The 18,330-nt window shown below is 37.0% G+C and overlaps 2 protein-coding genes across 3 annotated transcripts; both read left to right on the top strand.

The window, feature by feature from the left end:
* Window positions 1-8,437: 8,437 nt before the first annotated feature.
* On the top strand, window positions 8,438-10,429 carry LOC135613939 (protein trichome birefringence-like 11). Its single transcript, XM_065110939.1, has 4 exons — window positions 8,438-8,835; window positions 8,977-9,369; window positions 9,455-9,613; window positions 10,075-10,429. Exons 1-4 carry the CDS (start codon window positions 8,438-8,440, stop codon window positions 10,427-10,429), a joined length of 1,305 nt encoding a protein of 434 aa, XP_064967011.1.
* A 1,193-nt stretch (window positions 10,430-11,622) lies between these two features.
* Window positions 11,623-17,403, top strand: LOC103988911 (uncharacterized). Of its 2 annotated transcripts, none has more exons than XM_018827269.2 (8): window positions 11,623-11,992; window positions 13,130-13,243; window positions 13,344-13,412; window positions 13,531-13,550; window positions 13,633-13,685; window positions 13,814-13,844; window positions 13,932-14,013; window positions 16,965-17,403. In XM_018827269.2, exons 1-8 carry the CDS (start codon window positions 11,806-11,808, stop codon window positions 17,117-17,119), a joined length of 711 nt encoding a protein of 236 aa, XP_018682814.2. In that variant the 5' UTR covers window positions 11,623-11,805; the 3' UTR covers window positions 17,120-17,403. The 2 variants fall into 2 exon arrangements, with proteins under 2 accessions (XP_018682814.2, XP_009405869.2); XM_009407594.3 differs by having other exon boundaries at window positions 16,961-17,403.
* Window positions 17,404-18,330: the final 927 nt, after the last annotated feature.

Below are 18,330 nucleotides of genomic sequence, written 5' to 3'. Positions count from 1 at the left end.
AGTTTGCCCCATGGTTTTTACCCTTAACATTGAAGGGGTTTTCCACGTATATCTTGGTGTTCTGTTTGATTGTGTTTTCATTTTATTCCGCTGCGTATTATGGTCTTCTAGTATTTGTTCATATACAAAGGTTATTCCTCTTTATATCCCCATCAACTGGTATCAGAGCGGGGTTTTGGTGATTTAATTTTTGTATTTGAACATGGAGGCCAGTAATATTTCTCGCATGATTAGTTTGAATGGAAACAATTGGATGATATGGAAATCAAGAATGGAAGATATCTTGTATTGCAAAGATTTTTATGGACCTTTGCAAGGGGATAGTACAAAACCTACAACTATGACAGATGATGAGTGGAAGAGGTTAGATCGAAAAACAATTGGGTTTATTAGACAATGGTTTGATGATAGTGTCTTTCACTATATTTCTACTGAAATTTCTACATATTCTCTTTGGAAAAAATTGGAAAGTCTCTATAAAAGAAAAACAGTTGGCAACAAAGCTTTTTTGATCAGAAAACTTGTGAACCTAAAATATAGAGAGGGTGCTTCTATTGCTGAGCATTTAAATGAAATGAAGAGTATTACTAACCAGTTATCCTCTATGAAAATGTCTCTTGATGATGAGTTACAGGCATTGTTACTTCTCAGTTCATTACCAGAAAGTTGGGAGACATTGGTGGTTTCCCTTAGTAATTCTGCGCCAGATGGTATTGTCACTATGAGTTAAGTAACAAGCAGTTTGTTGAATGAGGAGTTGAGAAGAAAGAGTTCAGCAACATCTCAGAATGATTCACAGGCACTTATCTCAGAGAATAGAGGAAGGTCAAAGTCTAGAAGCAGTTCACGTATGGGTAGAAGCAAGTCAAGATCAAGAAAAGATATTGTTTGCTATAACTATGGTGAGAAAGGACATTACAAGAACCAATGTAAGCAACCTAAGAAGAACAAGAAAAAGGGAAAAGAAGTGGAGTCTACAGAGTCAAAGGATAATACTACAGTTATAGTGTAGGGTGGTGATTATTTGATTTTGTCTCCTTCTGATGATATTTTTTCTTGTGTGTGTCAGGATCTTGAGTGGGTGATTGACACAGGTGTTTCTTACCATGCTACACATCGGAGAGAGTTTTTTGCTACATACAGGTCTGGAAACTTTGGTGTTGTCAAGATGGGCAACTATGGCACAACAGACATCATTTGCATGGGTGATATCCATTTAAAGACCAACCTTGGCTGCAAGTTGGTACTTAAGGATGTGAGGCATGTGGTTGACTTGAGGCTGAATTTAATTTCAGTTGGAAGACTAGATAATGAAGAGTATGAAAGCAGATTTCACAAAGGGCAATGGAAGCTCAGTAAGGATTCTCTTGTTATAGCTAGTGGAAAGAAATGTCATACTTTGTACAGGTTGCAGGCTAAAGCTTATGGTGAGCAGTTAAATGCTACAAAGAAAGACTTCAATATGGAGTTATGGCATAGGCGATTGGGACACATGAGCGAGAAGGGGCTGCAAGCTCTTTCCAAGAGAGAGGTATTACCAGATCTCAGAGGTATACATCTGAACCCTTGTATTGATTGTTTGGCTGGTAAACAACATAGAGTTTCATTTGCTAGTGTTGCTTTGTCTAGAAAAATGCATGCCTTAGACCATGTTTATACAGATGTATGTGGTCCTTTGAGGATAAAAACTCCTGGTGGATCTGTTGATGTTCTTGGTATAAGTGGTGCACTTTATTTTGTCACTTTTATAGATGATTTTTCCAGAAAAGTTTAAGCTTATGCTTTGAAGACCAAAGATCAGGTTATTAATGTCTTCAAAGAGTTTCATGCCAGGGTTGAAAGGGAGACGGAAAGCAAATTGAAATGCATAAGATCAGATAATGGTGGTGAGTATACGGGATTGTTTAATGACTATTGCAAGTCACATGGGATCCAACATGAGATGACAATTCCTGGTACACCTCAGCATAATGCAATTGCAGAGAGGATGAACCGCACCATCATGGAAAAGATCAGATGTATGCTTTCACAAGCCAAGCTACCCAAAAGGTTTTGGGATGAGGCTTTGAGGACTGTAGTTGATGTGATCAACTTATCACCATGTACAACCCTAGATGGTGATGTTGCAGAGCATGTATGGTCAGGGAAAGATGTTTCCTACAAGCATTTGAGAGTGTTTGGTTGTCGTGCATTTGCACATGTTCCAAATAATGAGAGGTCCAAGCTAGATGGTAAGTCTAAAGAATGTATTTTTCTTGGTTACTCACATGATCATTTTGGTTACAGGCTTTGGGATCCAGAAAAGCAGAAGGTATTCAGAAGCAGAGATGTGGTCTTCTTTGAGGATCAAACCTTTGAGGATTTGAAGAAGAAGGCACCAGCCAAGACTTCTGCAGAAGGATTAGCAGATTGTGACCCAGTTATTCCTCTAGTATATCAGGGTGATGGGGGAGATGTGCAGGAAAATAGTGTAGAGCCTGATGTTGATTTACCTGCAGGACATGTTGAGCAAGAAGAAGTAGGAGAGCAAGTTCCCGCAGAACCTCAGTTGAGAAGATCTTCTAGACAACGTCAACCTTCCAGAAGATACTCTACAGATGAGTATGTGATGCTTACTGATGCAGGTGAACCAGAGAGTTACCAGGAAGCAGTTGAGAGTGAGTAGAAAGAGAAGTGGTTAGTTGCTATACAGGAAGAGATGGATGCTCTTCAGAAGAACCACACTTATGATTTGGTGCTGCTACCAAATGGAATGAAGGCCTTGAAGAACAAGTGTGTTTTTAGGTTGAAGACTCAAGAATATTGTTCTCAACCAAAGTACAAAGCTAGATTGGTTGTGAAAGGCTTTGGTCAAAAGAAAGGTATTGACTTTGAAGAGATATTTTCTCCTGTTGTTAAAATGTCTTCTATTCGTGTTGCTCTTGGTATTGCTGCTAGCCAGGACTTGGAGGTTGAGCAGTTAGATGTGAAGACAGCTTTCCTTCATGGTGATTTGGAGGAGGAAATTTATTTGGAGCAACCAGAAGGCTTCAAAGTCAAATGTAAAGATAATTTTGTCTGCAAGTTAAAGAAAAGCTTGTATGAGCTAAAGCAAGCTCCAAGACAGTGGTACAGAAAGTTTGATTCATTTATGACAGAAAATGGATACAAAAGAACGGCTTTAGATTATTGTGTGTACATCAAATGGTTTGGTTAGGATTTTATTATTCTATTAATTTATATTGATGACATGCTTATTCTTGGGAAAGATATGTCTAAAATTGATAGGTTGAAGAAGGAACTGAGTGAGTCTTTTGCAATGAAGGACATGGGGCCAGCAAAGCAAATACTAGGCATGCAGATTTCTCGTGACAGGAAAAACAAGAAGATTTGGTTGTCACAGAAGAAATACATCGAGAAGGTATTGGAAAGATTCAGTATGAGCAATGCAAAACCAGTTGGTTCTCCTCTTGCAGGTCACTTCAAGTTGTGCTCAAAACAGAGTCCGTCAAGTGATGAGGAGAAGGAGAAAATGCAAAAGGTTCCTTATGCTTCAGCAGTTGGAAGTTTAATGTATGCAATGGTATGTACGAGGCCAGACATCGCATATGCAGTGGGTGTTACTAGCAGATTTCTTGCAAATCCAGGTAAAGAGCATTAGGCAGTAGTGAAGTGGATTTTTAGATATCTCAGAGGGAGCTCTAAGGTTTGTTTAAGCTTTGGAGGTGGACCACCTATGTTGACAGGTTACACAGATGTAGATATGGCAAGAGATATATATACGAGAAAGTCTACTTCAGGTTATGTACTTACTTTTGCAGGGGGGAGCTGTGTCATGGCAATCCAAGTTACAAAGGTGTATTGCTCTCTCCACCACAGAAGCAGAATATATTGCTGCTACAGAGGTATGTAAAGAAATGTTATGGATGAAAGAATTCTTACAAGAATTGGGGCTGAAACAGGAAAATTATGTGGTGCATTGTGATAGCCAGAGTGTCATCCATTTGTGTAAGAACCCAATGTTTCATTCCAAGTCAAAGCATATAGATGTCAGATACCACTGGATTCGAAATGTATTTGAAGAGAAGCAGTTGTAGCTTCAGAAAATTCATACAGATTACAATAGAGCAGACATGTTGACGAAGACCTTACCAAAAGAAATACAGGAGATATGCTGACAGTTGGTCGGCATGGCTTCACATTGAGGAGTCGGGACAGCCTCCTTTATGGGCTGAAGGGGGAGGTTGTTGGGATGATAGCCCATATTAAGCCCATGTGGGCTAGGGCAGCCCACAGCCCACACCCCCTCTTAACCTAACCCTAATTAAGATTAGGGGGGTGTGGTGGTTGCGTTTTAGAAGCAGAAAAAGGCTATAAAAAGGCAGCAACGAGGCAGATCTTGAGGGCCACGAGATTCCAAAGAGAAGAAGGAGAACAAGGCAGAAAAGGAAGAGAAAGAAAGGGAAGAAGACAAGGACAACGCAGAGAGACTGTTCTCAATCATCTAGCAGTGTTCTCATCTCAGGTTAGATCAAATCTACAGTAGACTCTTGCTGTGATTACTTGGGGAGGTTTTAGATATTGTGGGCAGTGACGTGATCCTTGTATCTTAGTTATTCTCTTGTGGTTGTTGCTAGGGTTTTGGACAAGAGATTGAGATTTGTATATTCATTATTCTCATAATGGATTATCTCTAGTTTGCCCCGTGATTTTTACCCTTAACATTGAAGGGGTTTTCCTCGTATATCTTGGTGTTCTGTTTAATTGTGTTTCCATTTTATTCCGCTGCGTATTATGGTCTTCTAGTATTTGTTCATATACAAAGATTATTCCTCTTTATATCCCCATCAATATATACTTATAATATCAGTATCATATTTAAACAAATTATCAGCAGCATCTTCCAAAACTTCATATTAGAAGCTGAAAGTTGATTATTATTCTGTTCGTCTGCATTTTCAATTGCGTGATTTCTTTTCTTCAAAGTTGACTTCTCCCTTCAACATAACATCATCTTCCGTTCCCTTAATATCCACCCCACAACCCAGATCCTTCCTTAAATAACATTTGCTAGGAAACATCGTGTGACACTAATTTAAATCTTTAATTTGCATAATTATCTAACCATCTTTTAAGTGGAGATTTATACTTCCAAATTTTTATGCACTCTGGTTCTTGTTGATCTGCCAAAATATGTTATTGTAATTTCTGTTTCAGGATGATCAGACTCGAGTATTGGAAGTCCATATGACAATTGCATTTCTTCTCACAGTGGAGAATCTCCACGTACTCATCGATCATGGAGCCCGCCGAGGAGGTATTTAGGCGGCTTTCTTGTGTGTGTTCTTTTGGATGTTGTCTTTTACATCCCAGATTTATTTTTTTAAAATATTATTTTATTATTTATAATTTATATAAAAAAAATTATTTATGAATTTAAATCTTTATATTTATAATATTAAATATTTTATTAACTAAAAAAATCATATCATAAGTGACGAAAAATCTTTTTCATCCTACACCTCATATCTATTATAAAGTAATAGATTATTTTAAAAATAAATATAATATAAATATATATCAGCATAAAAATAATTTTTAATATTTGTAAAACATATATAAATATTAATAATTTAATATGAAATGATAATATATTAATTTATTATAAAACTTATGTATAAAAATTAATGATAATTTTTATGTAATAAATAAGATTTTACATCTAGTCAAATGTAATACATAATAACAAACACATATATCACATCTAATGATATACTCATTCAACAATGGATGTCATACTCCACAGGATAGATTCATCCTAACAACAGATGGAGTGGTATCCTTTATCTGCTCAAGTGGAGACACATTCCTCCCAACAACAAGTGGAGGAACTATCTAATCGTCATATTTGATGGCTCACTAATCCTCGGAATCACCCTACATGCCTTTTGGCATAGATACATAAATAACTATTATCATTCGTTTACATTCATCCATTTATTTATGCATACATTCAAAAAATAGTATGATAAAGTATTATGAGATACCATGTTTGATGTATAATATGCTCGACTATGTCCCTCGGTGATTTTGCAGGGTAATGGATCATAACTCCTTTCATAAGTTACACTCATAATGTGGACCACTAGCATAAGTGCATATACTATATGATAACAATCATATCAATATCATAAACTTAAAAAAAATAAAAAATTAATAATTATTTTCAAAATAAAACATTCAGATAAAACTTTTAAGTTTATCAAATCATTAAGACATGAGACATTAATCTCTCAATAGTAGTTAATCAATTAGAACCCTAATTGAAATAGTCGAATTGATTTGAACCAAATTCAATTCGACTAGGATCTAGCTGAACCAATCCCAAATCCTTATAGAATTGGTTTGGAATCACCTTAGATTAGTCTAATTTAGATTTGATTGATTTTGATTATGTCAAGTGAGTTTAAACTAGTCAAGTAAATCCAGAATCACCTTAAACATTAATGAGCTCAAACCAATAAAATGAGAGAAAATTAAATTATATCATATAGTGCTAGCCCAACTGAATTGACCTAGTAGAGTCTTAGATGAGTCATGTGCGTTGCACGTGCTTATCCAAAATAATATTTGATTAGGATCTAACGGAATCAATATCAAATCCTTATAGAATCGATCATGAATTATCTAGATTTTATTGATTTTAATTAGGTCTTAAAGTAGTTAAGTTGATTTGCAATTACCCTAAAGTAGGTTAAACCATTCAAACCTATTTGATTAAATCAATTAATGGAGAAAAAATTAAACTATATCATATAATGCTAGTTTAAAATGAACTGATTCACATGAGTATTAGATGAGTCATGTACGTCGCATGTGCATGTCCCAAGCTGGATAGAGGAGTGATGATATGTCAACACTAATCACATAGTTGGATGGGCCTAACATTGCAGACTAGGATGAGCCTCCCTCACAAATTGGGCTAAGCTTTACCTCTAAACTGAGCCACACCTAGCTCGCAGGTTGGATTGTGCTTAGACATATGAGTTGAGGTCATATCTGACCACATAGATTGGGTTGTACTTGGCCATATGGGTTGGGTCGCATCTAACAATATAGGCTGAGATGTACATGGCCACATGAGCTAGGTTTTGCCTGGTCACATAGGATGGGTCATATCTGGCCACAAGGGTTGGGTCGACCCGATCTAGTAGATCAACCTGACTCAAATCATATCATAATTAGACTCCTCTTATTAAATTAGAATTTAATATATTAAATTATTAAAGAATAACTTAAATCTATAAATTAAATAATTTAAATTCATGATCTTAAATTTGAAACTAATTAAATCATAAAAATTCATAAAACATAAATATATCTAATTAAATAAAGTAGAACTACTAAGTTAATCCAAAAATAAAAATTATTATAATTAAATGAATCTTGAAATTCGATTAAGCTTAAGAGATCATTATAAATCAAATAATCATTTTAACATCACAAATCAATTATCATTATATATTAATAATAAATTTTTAAAAATAAGACATTATTATGCACCATAAAAATCTGAATAAATAAGTAATAATTTAAATTTTATTTTATTTTCATATACAAGGATAGAAATATAATATATATATTTCTTATGGTTCACACATAAAAATGGAATATAAACTATTTATTTAATAAAAATCACATCATTCATTAAGAAATAAATTAATTAATAATTTAATTAATTGATAAAATTCTTAACTTATTCATATGATTAAAGAAATTAATTTTAATTATTTTATTAATCATACTATACAAATAAGAAAATTAATAATTTAAATAAAAAAAATATTATTTATAAAAAAAATAATTTATGTCATTCATCAAGTACAAATAAGGTTGCACACTGAGTGCCTTTTCTCTCTCCCAAAATTTCTTTTTAATGCTTTTTTGTGCCTGCTTTAAAGCTTTAGTCGAAACCTCGGATTGGTGTTTTAACAGCTGAAATACCAAATTCGAAGGTCAGAGGTTGAGGGTTCATTTTACAAAATTTTGGAAATGTCAAATAGTCTAATTGGTAAAATGATATTTAGGGTTGAGTTAATAGTATCTTTATCAAACTATATCTTTAGTCACTTTCCCACATAAGTTGATTTTCGTCGATTATCATATGAGCCACTCCTTAAATGGTTCTTTTTTTTTTTCCTTCTAATATCAAACTTTATAGTGATAAATTGTTTAGATATATTAAGAAATAAGTTGTTCAGATAAGAACGTTCTGAAGCCCGAAGCAACTAAGAATATTATAAGTTTGCTTTTGCTCCTATTGTATAAATAAATCCACATCCTGTCATCGATATGTCTTCCTATATGCTCCTCGTCGCCGGCTCGCTGCCACCCTCGACTTGTTTTCTCCGCGACGCTTGTGCTTATGCATGCGGAAACCACCACAAGCAAGATTTGTATGGACGTGGCCGTCAAGAAGTGGATGAAGACCGTGGAGAAGCTCGTGGTGTTGGCCTGTGCCGCCTTCGCTGCCTCGTCTTTGTTCCTGTTGTGCTCCCTCTGCTTCCGCTTCTGGGAGGCGGTGGCCGGTGGGGCCCTGGTGGGCGGCGATAGGTCGCAGGGTTGGGGAGTACAGCAAGTGCTGAAGGGCGAGGAAGACAGAGGAGGAGGAGGAGGAGGAGGTGCCGATGGCTGCGATCTGTTCGATGGAAAGTGGGTGCAGGACGAGAGCTACCCACTGTATGAATCCAAGAACTGTGCGTTCATCGACGAGGGATTCCGGTGTGCCGAGAACGGAAGGCCCGATCGACTCTACACACAGTGGCGGTGGCAGCCCGCCCGTTGCAATCTCCCCAGGTCGTCTCTCTCTACGGTGAAGAATGATTTGGTTTGGGTGGAAGGGAAGCCAACGAATGGTTTGCCGAGTCAACACCATTCCGTCGACACGATGAACTCCATCTAATACATTGAATTCCAATCTGTCGTTGATGCGTGCAGATTCGATGCCAAGCTGATGCTGGAGAAGCTACGGAACCGTCGGCTGGTCTTTGCCGGCGACTCCATTGGGAGAAACCAGTGGGAGTCTCTCCTCTGCATGCTGTCTTCAGCCGCCTCTGCGAACGACGACTCCGTGTACGAAGTCAACGGGCAGCCCATCACCAAGCACAAGGGGTTCCTGATATTCCGGTTCAGGGACTACAACTGCACCGTGGAGTACTACCGAGCCCCCCACCTGGTGTTGCGAAGCCGGCCACCCCCTGACGCGCCGTCGCCTGTTAAGAGCGTGCTCAGATTGGACGTCATGGACCGGAAGTCCGCCGGGTGGAGGGATGCCGACGTGCTGGTCGTCAACACCGGCCACTGGTGGAGCCATGAGAAGACCATCGGAAGGTACGTACGCTATGTCTAATAAGCTTTTGTTTACGGGAGAATAACGTAGTTTTGAATGCCCTCCATTGTGCTGTGTGCTGTGAAGTGGATGCTATTTCGAGGAAGGGGGGAAGGTGGAGCTGCAGATGAGCGTGGAAAGCGCTTATGAGAGATCGATGAAGACATTCTTAGATTGGATTGACAAGGAGATCAACACAAGCAGGACTCAGGTCGTCTTCCGTACTTATTCCCCTGCACATTCCAGGTTGGTTTGATCTTATGACTGCACGCATTGCAACATCATCAAATTTAGTGCCTTGGTGTCATAGACTGTTATTTAGCATATTATTTTTGTTGGGGGAGTGAAGAATTCGCAAAACGAATATATATATATATATATATATATATATATATATATATATATATATATATATATCAAAAAAATCAATCAATATACTTTGATTATTGATCATTAAGCTCAAGTTAATGATGGTAGATATCACGATTGGAGTTTGATGAGTTAACTGATTTATCGATTTCGTTTGGTTCAAATCAGTAATTAAGATATTACAAATAGACTCGTTCAAATCATTTGTCTAAGACTAAACCACGCATTACATATGCATTTACTTTGTGAGGACTCAAACCATCACGGTTTCCAGCATGTTTCGGGTAAATGCGAAGATCGCACTTACTGGAACTTTTATATGCATTACATTTTTGCAGTGAAGGTGATGGGAAGAGTGGAGGAAAATGTCATTCGGAGACAGTCCCAGATTTCAGATCCTCGTATTCCTTATCAAAATCATGGAGCCATTTCCTGAACCCATTCACAGAACAACGCATGCAGAATTCAACTCGATCTGCATTGAAAGAAATAGATGTGTTGAACGTGACCGAGATGACAGCCCAGAGAAAAGATGGGCATCAGTCACTGTATCATGTTGGTCCTCTGAGCGATGCAAGGCTTCGTAAGGAGGATTGCAGCCATTGGTGCTTGCCTGGGGTTCCTGACGCATGGAACGAACTCCTTTATGCTCTTTTCCTCAGAAGAGACTTCAAAGCTCGAGTAAGGCCATGATGGATCGTCAGAAGTGGAGTTATATCATTTTAAATGATCTACAGCATGACCTTCACGATTCAAGGATTTGTTTCTGCATGACACTTCTCAGTCCTTGCAAGGACGAGGTGTTTCTGGTGATCATGGAGTTGGCCTTGCTTGAAGAGTTTAAAGAGGTTATTTGCTCATGCTAAGAGTTTAAAGAGTTTAAACATAAGATTATTCTCCGAATGAATATGAGGCGAGGACAAATACAGCATTTCTCACCCATCAATATGTGGGTGAGCCCGAACGTCTAATCCGCTTGGTTCAAATTAGATTAGATTAAATATTGATCGAGTTAATTAGAAATTAATTATGAATTATTTGATTTAATTAAATTAGTACGGCTGTGTGGAACGAATAGATTCCACGTTCAATCATTATTATTATTATTTATAAATTTTAATAATATTAATTAGTTTTGATATTTTTTAAAATAAATTAATTATGAGAAATAACGAGAATCCATTGTTCCTCGCCGCCGATGGAGATTCCTCGTCTTCGTCTCCGCCTCATTCAAACTAGGAATGAAACGAGGATGCGGATAAGACGTGGTCGGATCGGAAAAGCACACACCGTCTTTTGCCGTCAAGTTCACATCCTTACTGATTCGACCTGCCTTGGCATCGACAAGGAGAGCTACTCGGTCGGACCGAACCACCCCCGTGATGTCTCAGGGTCGACGGGCTGTCTCCCGTGACGGGTCTCACCCACCAGCTCATCCAGGTGGTTTTGTTGGAGGCGACGTCACCCACGAAACTTCCAGCGGCTGACTCGGCTAACCAGAGGCAGGTTTCGGTGACCAACAGTGCCGCCCAGTGTGGTGATGCTGCGGTCATAAGACGTCGTTTCGCTCGAGCCTAACCGTCCAGTGGGGACCACAGACGCCTTCATGCCCTCTGGCGGGCGGTTTCTTGGAGGCGACGTCACCCGAGAAGCTCCCAGCGGCTGACTCGGCTAGGCGAGGTGGTAGGCCTCAGTCACCAACAGTGCCGCCTGTTACAGCAAAACTACGAAGACCACGGCGACAAGAGTACTCGAGCATTCTACCCCTCTCTTGATTGGTTCAGCGATGGCAATCCCCTCTGCCTTTCAAGCGTCAGGCGGGGCCCGTTCGGCTGAAACAAAGAACCGCGATTTTTCTCTCCGTCGGGAGTCGTTTTCGAGGCATTTGTGGGGGAGGGGAAGGCCGGGTAGAGTAAAAGGGGGACGTGATGGCGACGGGCCGCGGCGGCTCCTCGCGTTGCACGCACGAGATCGATGGATCGATGGATAGGAAGGATCGATGACGACAACAACGGTAGGGAAGTGGGCGAGGAGGAAGAGGAGGAGGGGAACCCGAGAGGCGGAAGTCGATGATGATGTCGTCGTCGCAGCGCAACGCGTACAGCTACGGGGACGCCCTCTACTGGGACGCCCGCTACCTCGCCGACGGAAGCGCCTCCTTCGACTGGTACCAGCGCTACTCCGCCCTCCGCCCCTTTGTTAGAAAGTACGTCCCCGTCTCTGCCGGCGTCCTCATGGTCGGCTGCGGCAACGCTGGTTCGTTCCTCTTCCCTCCTCCCCCACCTTTACCGTTATTCCGTGTGGCATCCGGTTCACTTCTCGAAATTGAGAAGTTTAGGTTAGGTGTGGTCGTCACTTCTCGAAACCGGCTGTGGTCGTCACTTCTCGAAATTGAGAACTTATTAACGAGAACCACGTCTCGCTCAAACTTATAATTTTGTCGGCTTTTTTTGACGTGTACCTTTTTTTAGATTTTGTGTTAGTTTAGGTTAGGCTTTTATTGTTCTGGGCAGGAATGCTTGATTTTTCTTCTTCATAGACTTGTTTATCACGGGAAAAAAGGTTGTTCTGTCAATGTTGAGCTATGAATTTAAGTTGGAATTGCTGAACCCAATCATGAATTGCATATTAGACGTCTTCATTGTACCTGTTTTTGGTCTGGTTCGAACTTTTTTCTATAATTATAGTGATCTTCAGTTTTAAAGCTTTCAGTAGTTTTTGGCTAGTACTGGGTGTTCGATCATCAAGTTCAAACTCTGTTAGCTGATTGAACGCTTTGCAATCGTTTGGATGATCAATCGGATCTAAATGTGTCCTGTACGTTATTGACATATTCTAGAGGTAAATTTAGGCCTTTTTGTAGCCTTTGCATGTTTGACTTAGATTTTGCTCATTTAGTTAGGGTACAGATTGGATTTTCATTTTAAGCTAAAAGGAACGTTTCAGACTCATCCAGTGGTTAAAGACAGGAAATAGTGGTGACATATATGAGCTGCTTACTACTAGATAGTATAGGATATTCAAAGTAGTTAATAATTGGTATATTATCAATCATTTCAATTGTTTTTTTCATATAAAGAAAAAAGCTAATATCTTAGCTGCTGCATGTGGTTGTGAAATTATTATTCAAAGTTCATCATTTCTAGATATAGCATACTTATATAGCATTGTGCATGCACATAGACAAGCATTATAAATACTATTTACCATGTTTGCATGCTTGTTATAGCTTATATCTTCTGCCTTTTTTCATGCTATTCGATAAAGAATTGCCTAATATTTCATGTGACATGTTAGCATAAATGCTATTTAGTTTATATATGATACTTACTAAGTTCTTCATGGATTTCTATTGCTGACAAGTTGATTCAATCTATCTATCTGACCTTGCAGTTATGTCAGAGGATATGGTGAAGGATGGTTACATAGACATCATGAACATTGACATCTCATCAGTTGTGACAGAAATGATGAGAAAGAAATACACACATATTCCACAACTACGCTGTATCCTATTTTTAGTTATTCATATTCGGTATTCTATGTACCACAGCTACTAATTTTGGATAAGCAGAGGGATCTAGTCTTTTATCCTTATGATCAATAGACATGCAAATGGATGTAAGGGACATGAGCTTCTTTGATGATGAATCATTTGACTGTGTCATTGATAAAGGTACTAAACTATCTTTTTATTGCTATGTTATTTCTAGTTAGGTTTAAATACATTATACAAAATTTTCTTTTTAATTGTTGTTGTTTTAGTCACTTATCTCCATAATGATTTTGTTTAGGGACTTTGGATTCTTTAATGGTAAGTGCTCTGTGTTAAGCTTTATAAAAACATTAAAAGGCAGTCATTCTTTGGGTTAACTGTAATTTTATCTGGATGTTAGTGCGGTGTGGATGCTACACTTAGTGCCTCCCGGATGCTAGAAGAAGTGAACAGGTTTGGGCTCCAGCAATTGTTTCTTTTTTTTTTCTACAAGTTCAATCATTGTAAAATGTCTAATATTTATCCAATATTATGTGTGTATGTTTTATTTACTTTGACATTTGTTATTTCCTTGAAGTTAGGCTTCTCAGACCTGGCGGGATCTATATGTTGGTAAATCCTGGTTCTTGAGTACATCTGGCAGTTTTAATCCAATGCATGACATATGAATCCAGCATAAGAATTTGCTAATCTTGGCAGATAACTTATGGTGATCCATCAGTTCGAATTCCTCGTTTAAACCAACCAGGATGCAGTTGGAATATTATATTGTATATTATACGTAAGTTCTGTGTCCACATTTTTTTTCTGTTCTTTCTATTATACTTTTAGGCAAGTTGCAAATGGTATCGGACCTCTGGTTGTGCATGAAGTTTGGTGTGTTAACAGGGCCTTAGAAAGGACTAGACTACCAGTTTATCCCTTTGAATTGGCAAAAATTATATATATATATATATATATATATCATTTAGCTATTACTTTTAACTCCAGTTTGTGTTATAATTTCTAAGACAAATTTACAAAAGCTTGTAAGGTATGGAGCATTTCATATCCTTTGTGTATTTTCCTTAGTTTGAAAATATTGAAAATAAATACCATCCTTACGAGGAGCATACATAACTTGTTTAAGCAAAACAATATTTAAGGCAAATTTTAAAGTTTTGATGATTGGTTGTTTTAGTAAATGTCCTCAACCAATATACTTAGAACTAGTTAATTTGAAAATTACCTAGATTTTTTAGTCACACATTCATTTGCTCCTTTATCTTGATGAAGAGAGTCCTTTATATTATTCAAATCTTTTTACTAAATTAACCTTAAAAAAAACCTTTAGAAAAGTAAGATGAGGCGAAATATAGATTGAGGCCATTGCTCCTCCATGTCCCCAGTGATGTCTATTAGACAATATATGAACATCTTCCAAGTGTATTTGATAGTCAACTTTGCAAAGAGGCCCAAATCTTTCTCAACTTTCTGGTTCAAGTTGAGCAACTAAATTTTAATTGACCTTTGAAGTTATAATATGGATTTGACTGATAGAGTACCTTATTGGGTTTGGGTTTGACTCATTTGACTAAGTTGTGCCTTCTTTTGAAATGTTAAACCTGACAAACTTAAGGAGAACAAAGACAGGTGGAGACGGGAAGTAATGATATATCTGGGTGAAAGCAAGGAAAACATCAGAACTGAGAGAGGAAATGAAAGGTGGGGAAAATTTTTATCGTGGGCATCAGTTGATATCTATTGTATGTGTGGTTATGGTTGGTATAACCTAGCTTGTATTATTGATTATCAACCATGACTCGTATCTTGCACTACTAGTATATCTAGGTATAGTAACAATAAGACTTGGATAGGTTGTTGCTGTTATTGTGCACTTCAGTCACTAGAGCATTGGGTCTGACAAGGACTTAGGTTGTGTTTAGAAACACATTCGTATTTTTAATATGCAGTTGAAGAAAGGGGTTTGAGTGAATATGTGGTTCTAGAATGCTTTGAGTCTTTGGTAAACAATAGATGAAAACTGTATTTTAAATGTCTATTGATGTCAGTGTTGTTTGGTAAAATTATATTTCAAAAGTTCATTGAATATTTTGTGATAAATTTACTCTTCTAATAATTTTAATATTTATTCTAAAATGAATACATATTTTTAAATAAATAAATAAAATCTTAAAAAAATTTTGTATGGCCCAAATATATAATATATAAAAAATATAATCATAAATAATCTTTAAAACTAAATAAATAAAAATATCATATTATAGAAAATATAAATGATGTTGGTTTTTTACTAAATCATTGTAGTAATCTTATAATTTTAGATAAAGTCATAAAGTACTTTTGGAATTTGAAAAATTATATTAGCATCCTACAAATGTTGAAATGCTAATACTACCTTGATGTAACATCAACATTTGAACATTTCTAGTATAGCATCTTGGTCAGATGCAACTTTAAAAAATTTACCAAACACTAATTCACATTTAAAATCTGTATTGGGCCATCGATACACATTTCAAATGTGTTCCCAAATGCATGTTATTGTTTGTAATTAGAGCTGGGCCATCGCTCTTACTAATAATCATCACACACTCAGAAGTCATCAATAGCAGCACCAAACCTGACAAAAGTAGCTTGCATCATCCTCAACCTGGCCAAACGGCAACCGCTTATGTTGAGCTAGCAATACAACTCCAATTTTTGGTTACAAATGAAGTAGGATAGTTAATTGCTCGTTTCTCTCTTTATTGATATTTCAACTGGGTGTCACTTGCAGTGGAGTGCTATTTTTATTCTAGTGCAAGATCATTAGATATTTTCCTATGACACTTCATCTCTCTCTCTCTCTCTTGTTTTCCTTGTGTTTGGAATCTTTTTATTGTGTCCTTCATCACCATAATGACTGAGAATTATTTCAACTTTTCAGCAAGACATAGTACAAATTTTGAATCTCAACATCAACTGATTTGATGTGCTTCTTTCAAATATAAACTGACAGCCAAGTTACCTGCAGTTTTTCCATTGTGTAAGTGAGGCTTTTGATCTGATTGGCTATTTTAGTGGTAGATTGCTGATTCGAAATTATGATCCACATCTATCTATTAGTCTCATTATAAATTGGATTGCCACTTTGAGAAACTATACATCATGCAGTCTCTTGTGATCGTTATTGTCATACTCGTACCTATCCGGATTAGCTAGTCTATTCTTGAAGCATTTTTGCATGTTGGAAATCTTCGATATTGCATAAATTCATATTGAAGTATCCAAAGTACTTACCTAATCTTTTTTGCAAATATGTATCATGTAAATTCTTGGGCATATATGAGTGTGCCAGATAATGTTGCCTATAGTTGATCCTGTTCTCTTTTTGACTTCACATTAATGGCACTTATCAACTCAGTATTTACCTTGTATACATCATATTACCTTCTGTTTTACATTGAATTTTCAAATAGAATGTGCAATACGCATGCCTACATATTTTTACCTTTTTAAATTTGCTTTCACAGGTATCTGAAGGGTAAAATATACAGTTGGTGTACAATATCTTCATTTTCTTATCTTCTAGAAGTGTCCCTGCAGTTAACCATTTGATTTATATTTTTCTTTGTTGGTATACTAAGATTTGTTTTATGCATCAGCATCTACTAACTCACTAAGACAAAGAAATTGCATAAAAGTATTTTATTATTGTTGCTTACAATATAACTGCTCTTTTCCAGCCAGGCCAGGATTCCAAAGCCATGGAGGATGTAGTTCGCAAAGGTCAATCATGGAACCTGTGCCACTTACCAAATGTGGTCAGCTACCATCAGGTTTTGTTCTTGAAGATCCAGACTCGCACTACATATATGTTTGCGAGAAGGAACATGGACTATTAGGGATTGCTCATAGGGATTGCTCATCAGCATTGAAGTAGCTGGCTCCTCAGGATATTTTAATTGTTGTTGTATTCCCAAAATGTTGCTGCGGATACAACAATCTCAGTCATAGTGATCTCTGCCGCTCCAACTTTTCTCTTCTTACACAATTAGGCCTTGATTCCTGTCTATCAAGGTTGGAAAACATTTACGATTTCATTTACATTTTATGATCTACCAAACAATGATCGGATATGACTGAAATTAAGGTCTGCAGTTTTTCTAATATCTTTTTATTACATTAAGCTGTGAATAAGATGTTCTTATATAGCTTCAATAATAACAGAGATTGATCTGCAGTTTCCATTCATTAAGTGAAGATTGTATTTATTTTTTCTGTGATATTTTATATCAATAACTGTATAAATCCTTTTCTGAAATAGAAAGGGTGGAAAGAGTAACGTCCACCAAAACATGCTATCTATGGTAGCTATTTGATGCAACTCCAGCTATTTATTACATCTAATGCCGTATACTATATGGAAGCACTCCTCTCCAATATAGTTAAAGAAGAAAAAAAAGCCTTTAAAAATATGTTGAAATTGCATTTATTGTTTATTTTTAGGTTTCAAATTTCATTATCGATATTAATAATGAATTGCACCAAGGTTATTTCAAATTTGCACCTTGATGTTTGTAACACACTTGGGAGCTGTTGAATTGGTCATAACTACATCAGGTTTTACTTGCTATAAGGTCATAACTACATCAGGTTATTATCAATATTAAGCATCTTATCCATTCTCTTCATCTTTGTGTAGATAATGATATCGAAAAGAAAAAAAGACTTAAATTCTTATTGTTCGATATGTAGGTTGATTTCAAAAACAATCGAGGTCTATTTCAAGTTCATATTAGACTTAGATATCGGAGAACCGGAGAGTTTAGATTGAGATTCTACAAAAACTTTATCGTGGGATTGCCTGACAAGGTTCCTCTAATGTTTGTTAATATGAATTCAGATAATTCATCAAAAGTTAATGAGTATGTTCAGCTAGTCGAGTATCTTAAGAGTGCACTTGAGGGCTAGGAGCTTTTTTTTATAGCATATTGAGTTAATATTTGGGTGTCCAACTTTTTAAAGGCTGCTTCATGGAAATTTTTTTCCTGCCATTTAGCTCTATTTTAATTGTCTTAATGGGTTATTACTGTTACTTTCTTGTATGTATGTT

The sequence above is a fragment of the Musa acuminata genome, chromosome BXJ2-6, assembly GCF_036884655.1.
Source record: "Musa acuminata AAA Group cultivar baxijiao chromosome BXJ2-6, Cavendish_Baxijiao_AAA, whole genome shotgun sequence".
NCBI lineage: Eukaryota > Viridiplantae > Streptophyta > Magnoliopsida > Zingiberales > Musaceae > Musa > Musa acuminata.
The sequence above is the reverse complement of the archived record's forward strand: the minus strand, read 5'-3'. Positions and strand labels throughout refer to the sequence as shown.

Coding starts and splice junctions, on each gene's coding strand:
- LOC135613939 (XM_065110939.1), top strand. CDS start 8,438: ATGGACGTGGCCGTCAAGAAGTGGATGAAGACCGTGGAGAAGCTCGTG. Junction 8,836..8,976: donor GCCCGTTGCAATCTCCCCAG/GTCGTCTCTCTC, acceptor TGATGCGTGCAG/ATTCGATGCCAAGCTGATGC. Junction 9,614..10,074: donor TATTCCCCTGCACATTCCAG/GTTGGTTTGATC, acceptor ACATTTTTGCAG/TGAAGGTGATGGGAAGAGTG.
- LOC103988911 (XM_009407594.3), top strand. CDS start 11,806: ATGATGATGTCGTCGTCGCAGCGCAACGCGTACAGCTACGGGGACGCC. Junction 13,413..13,530: donor TGACTGTGTCATTGATAAAG/GTACTAAACTAT, acceptor GATTTTGTTTAG/GGACTTTGGATTCTTTAATG. Junction 13,845..13,931: donor CTGGCGGGATCTATATGTTG/GTAAATCCTGGT, acceptor TAATCTTGGCAG/ATAACTTATGGTGATCCATC.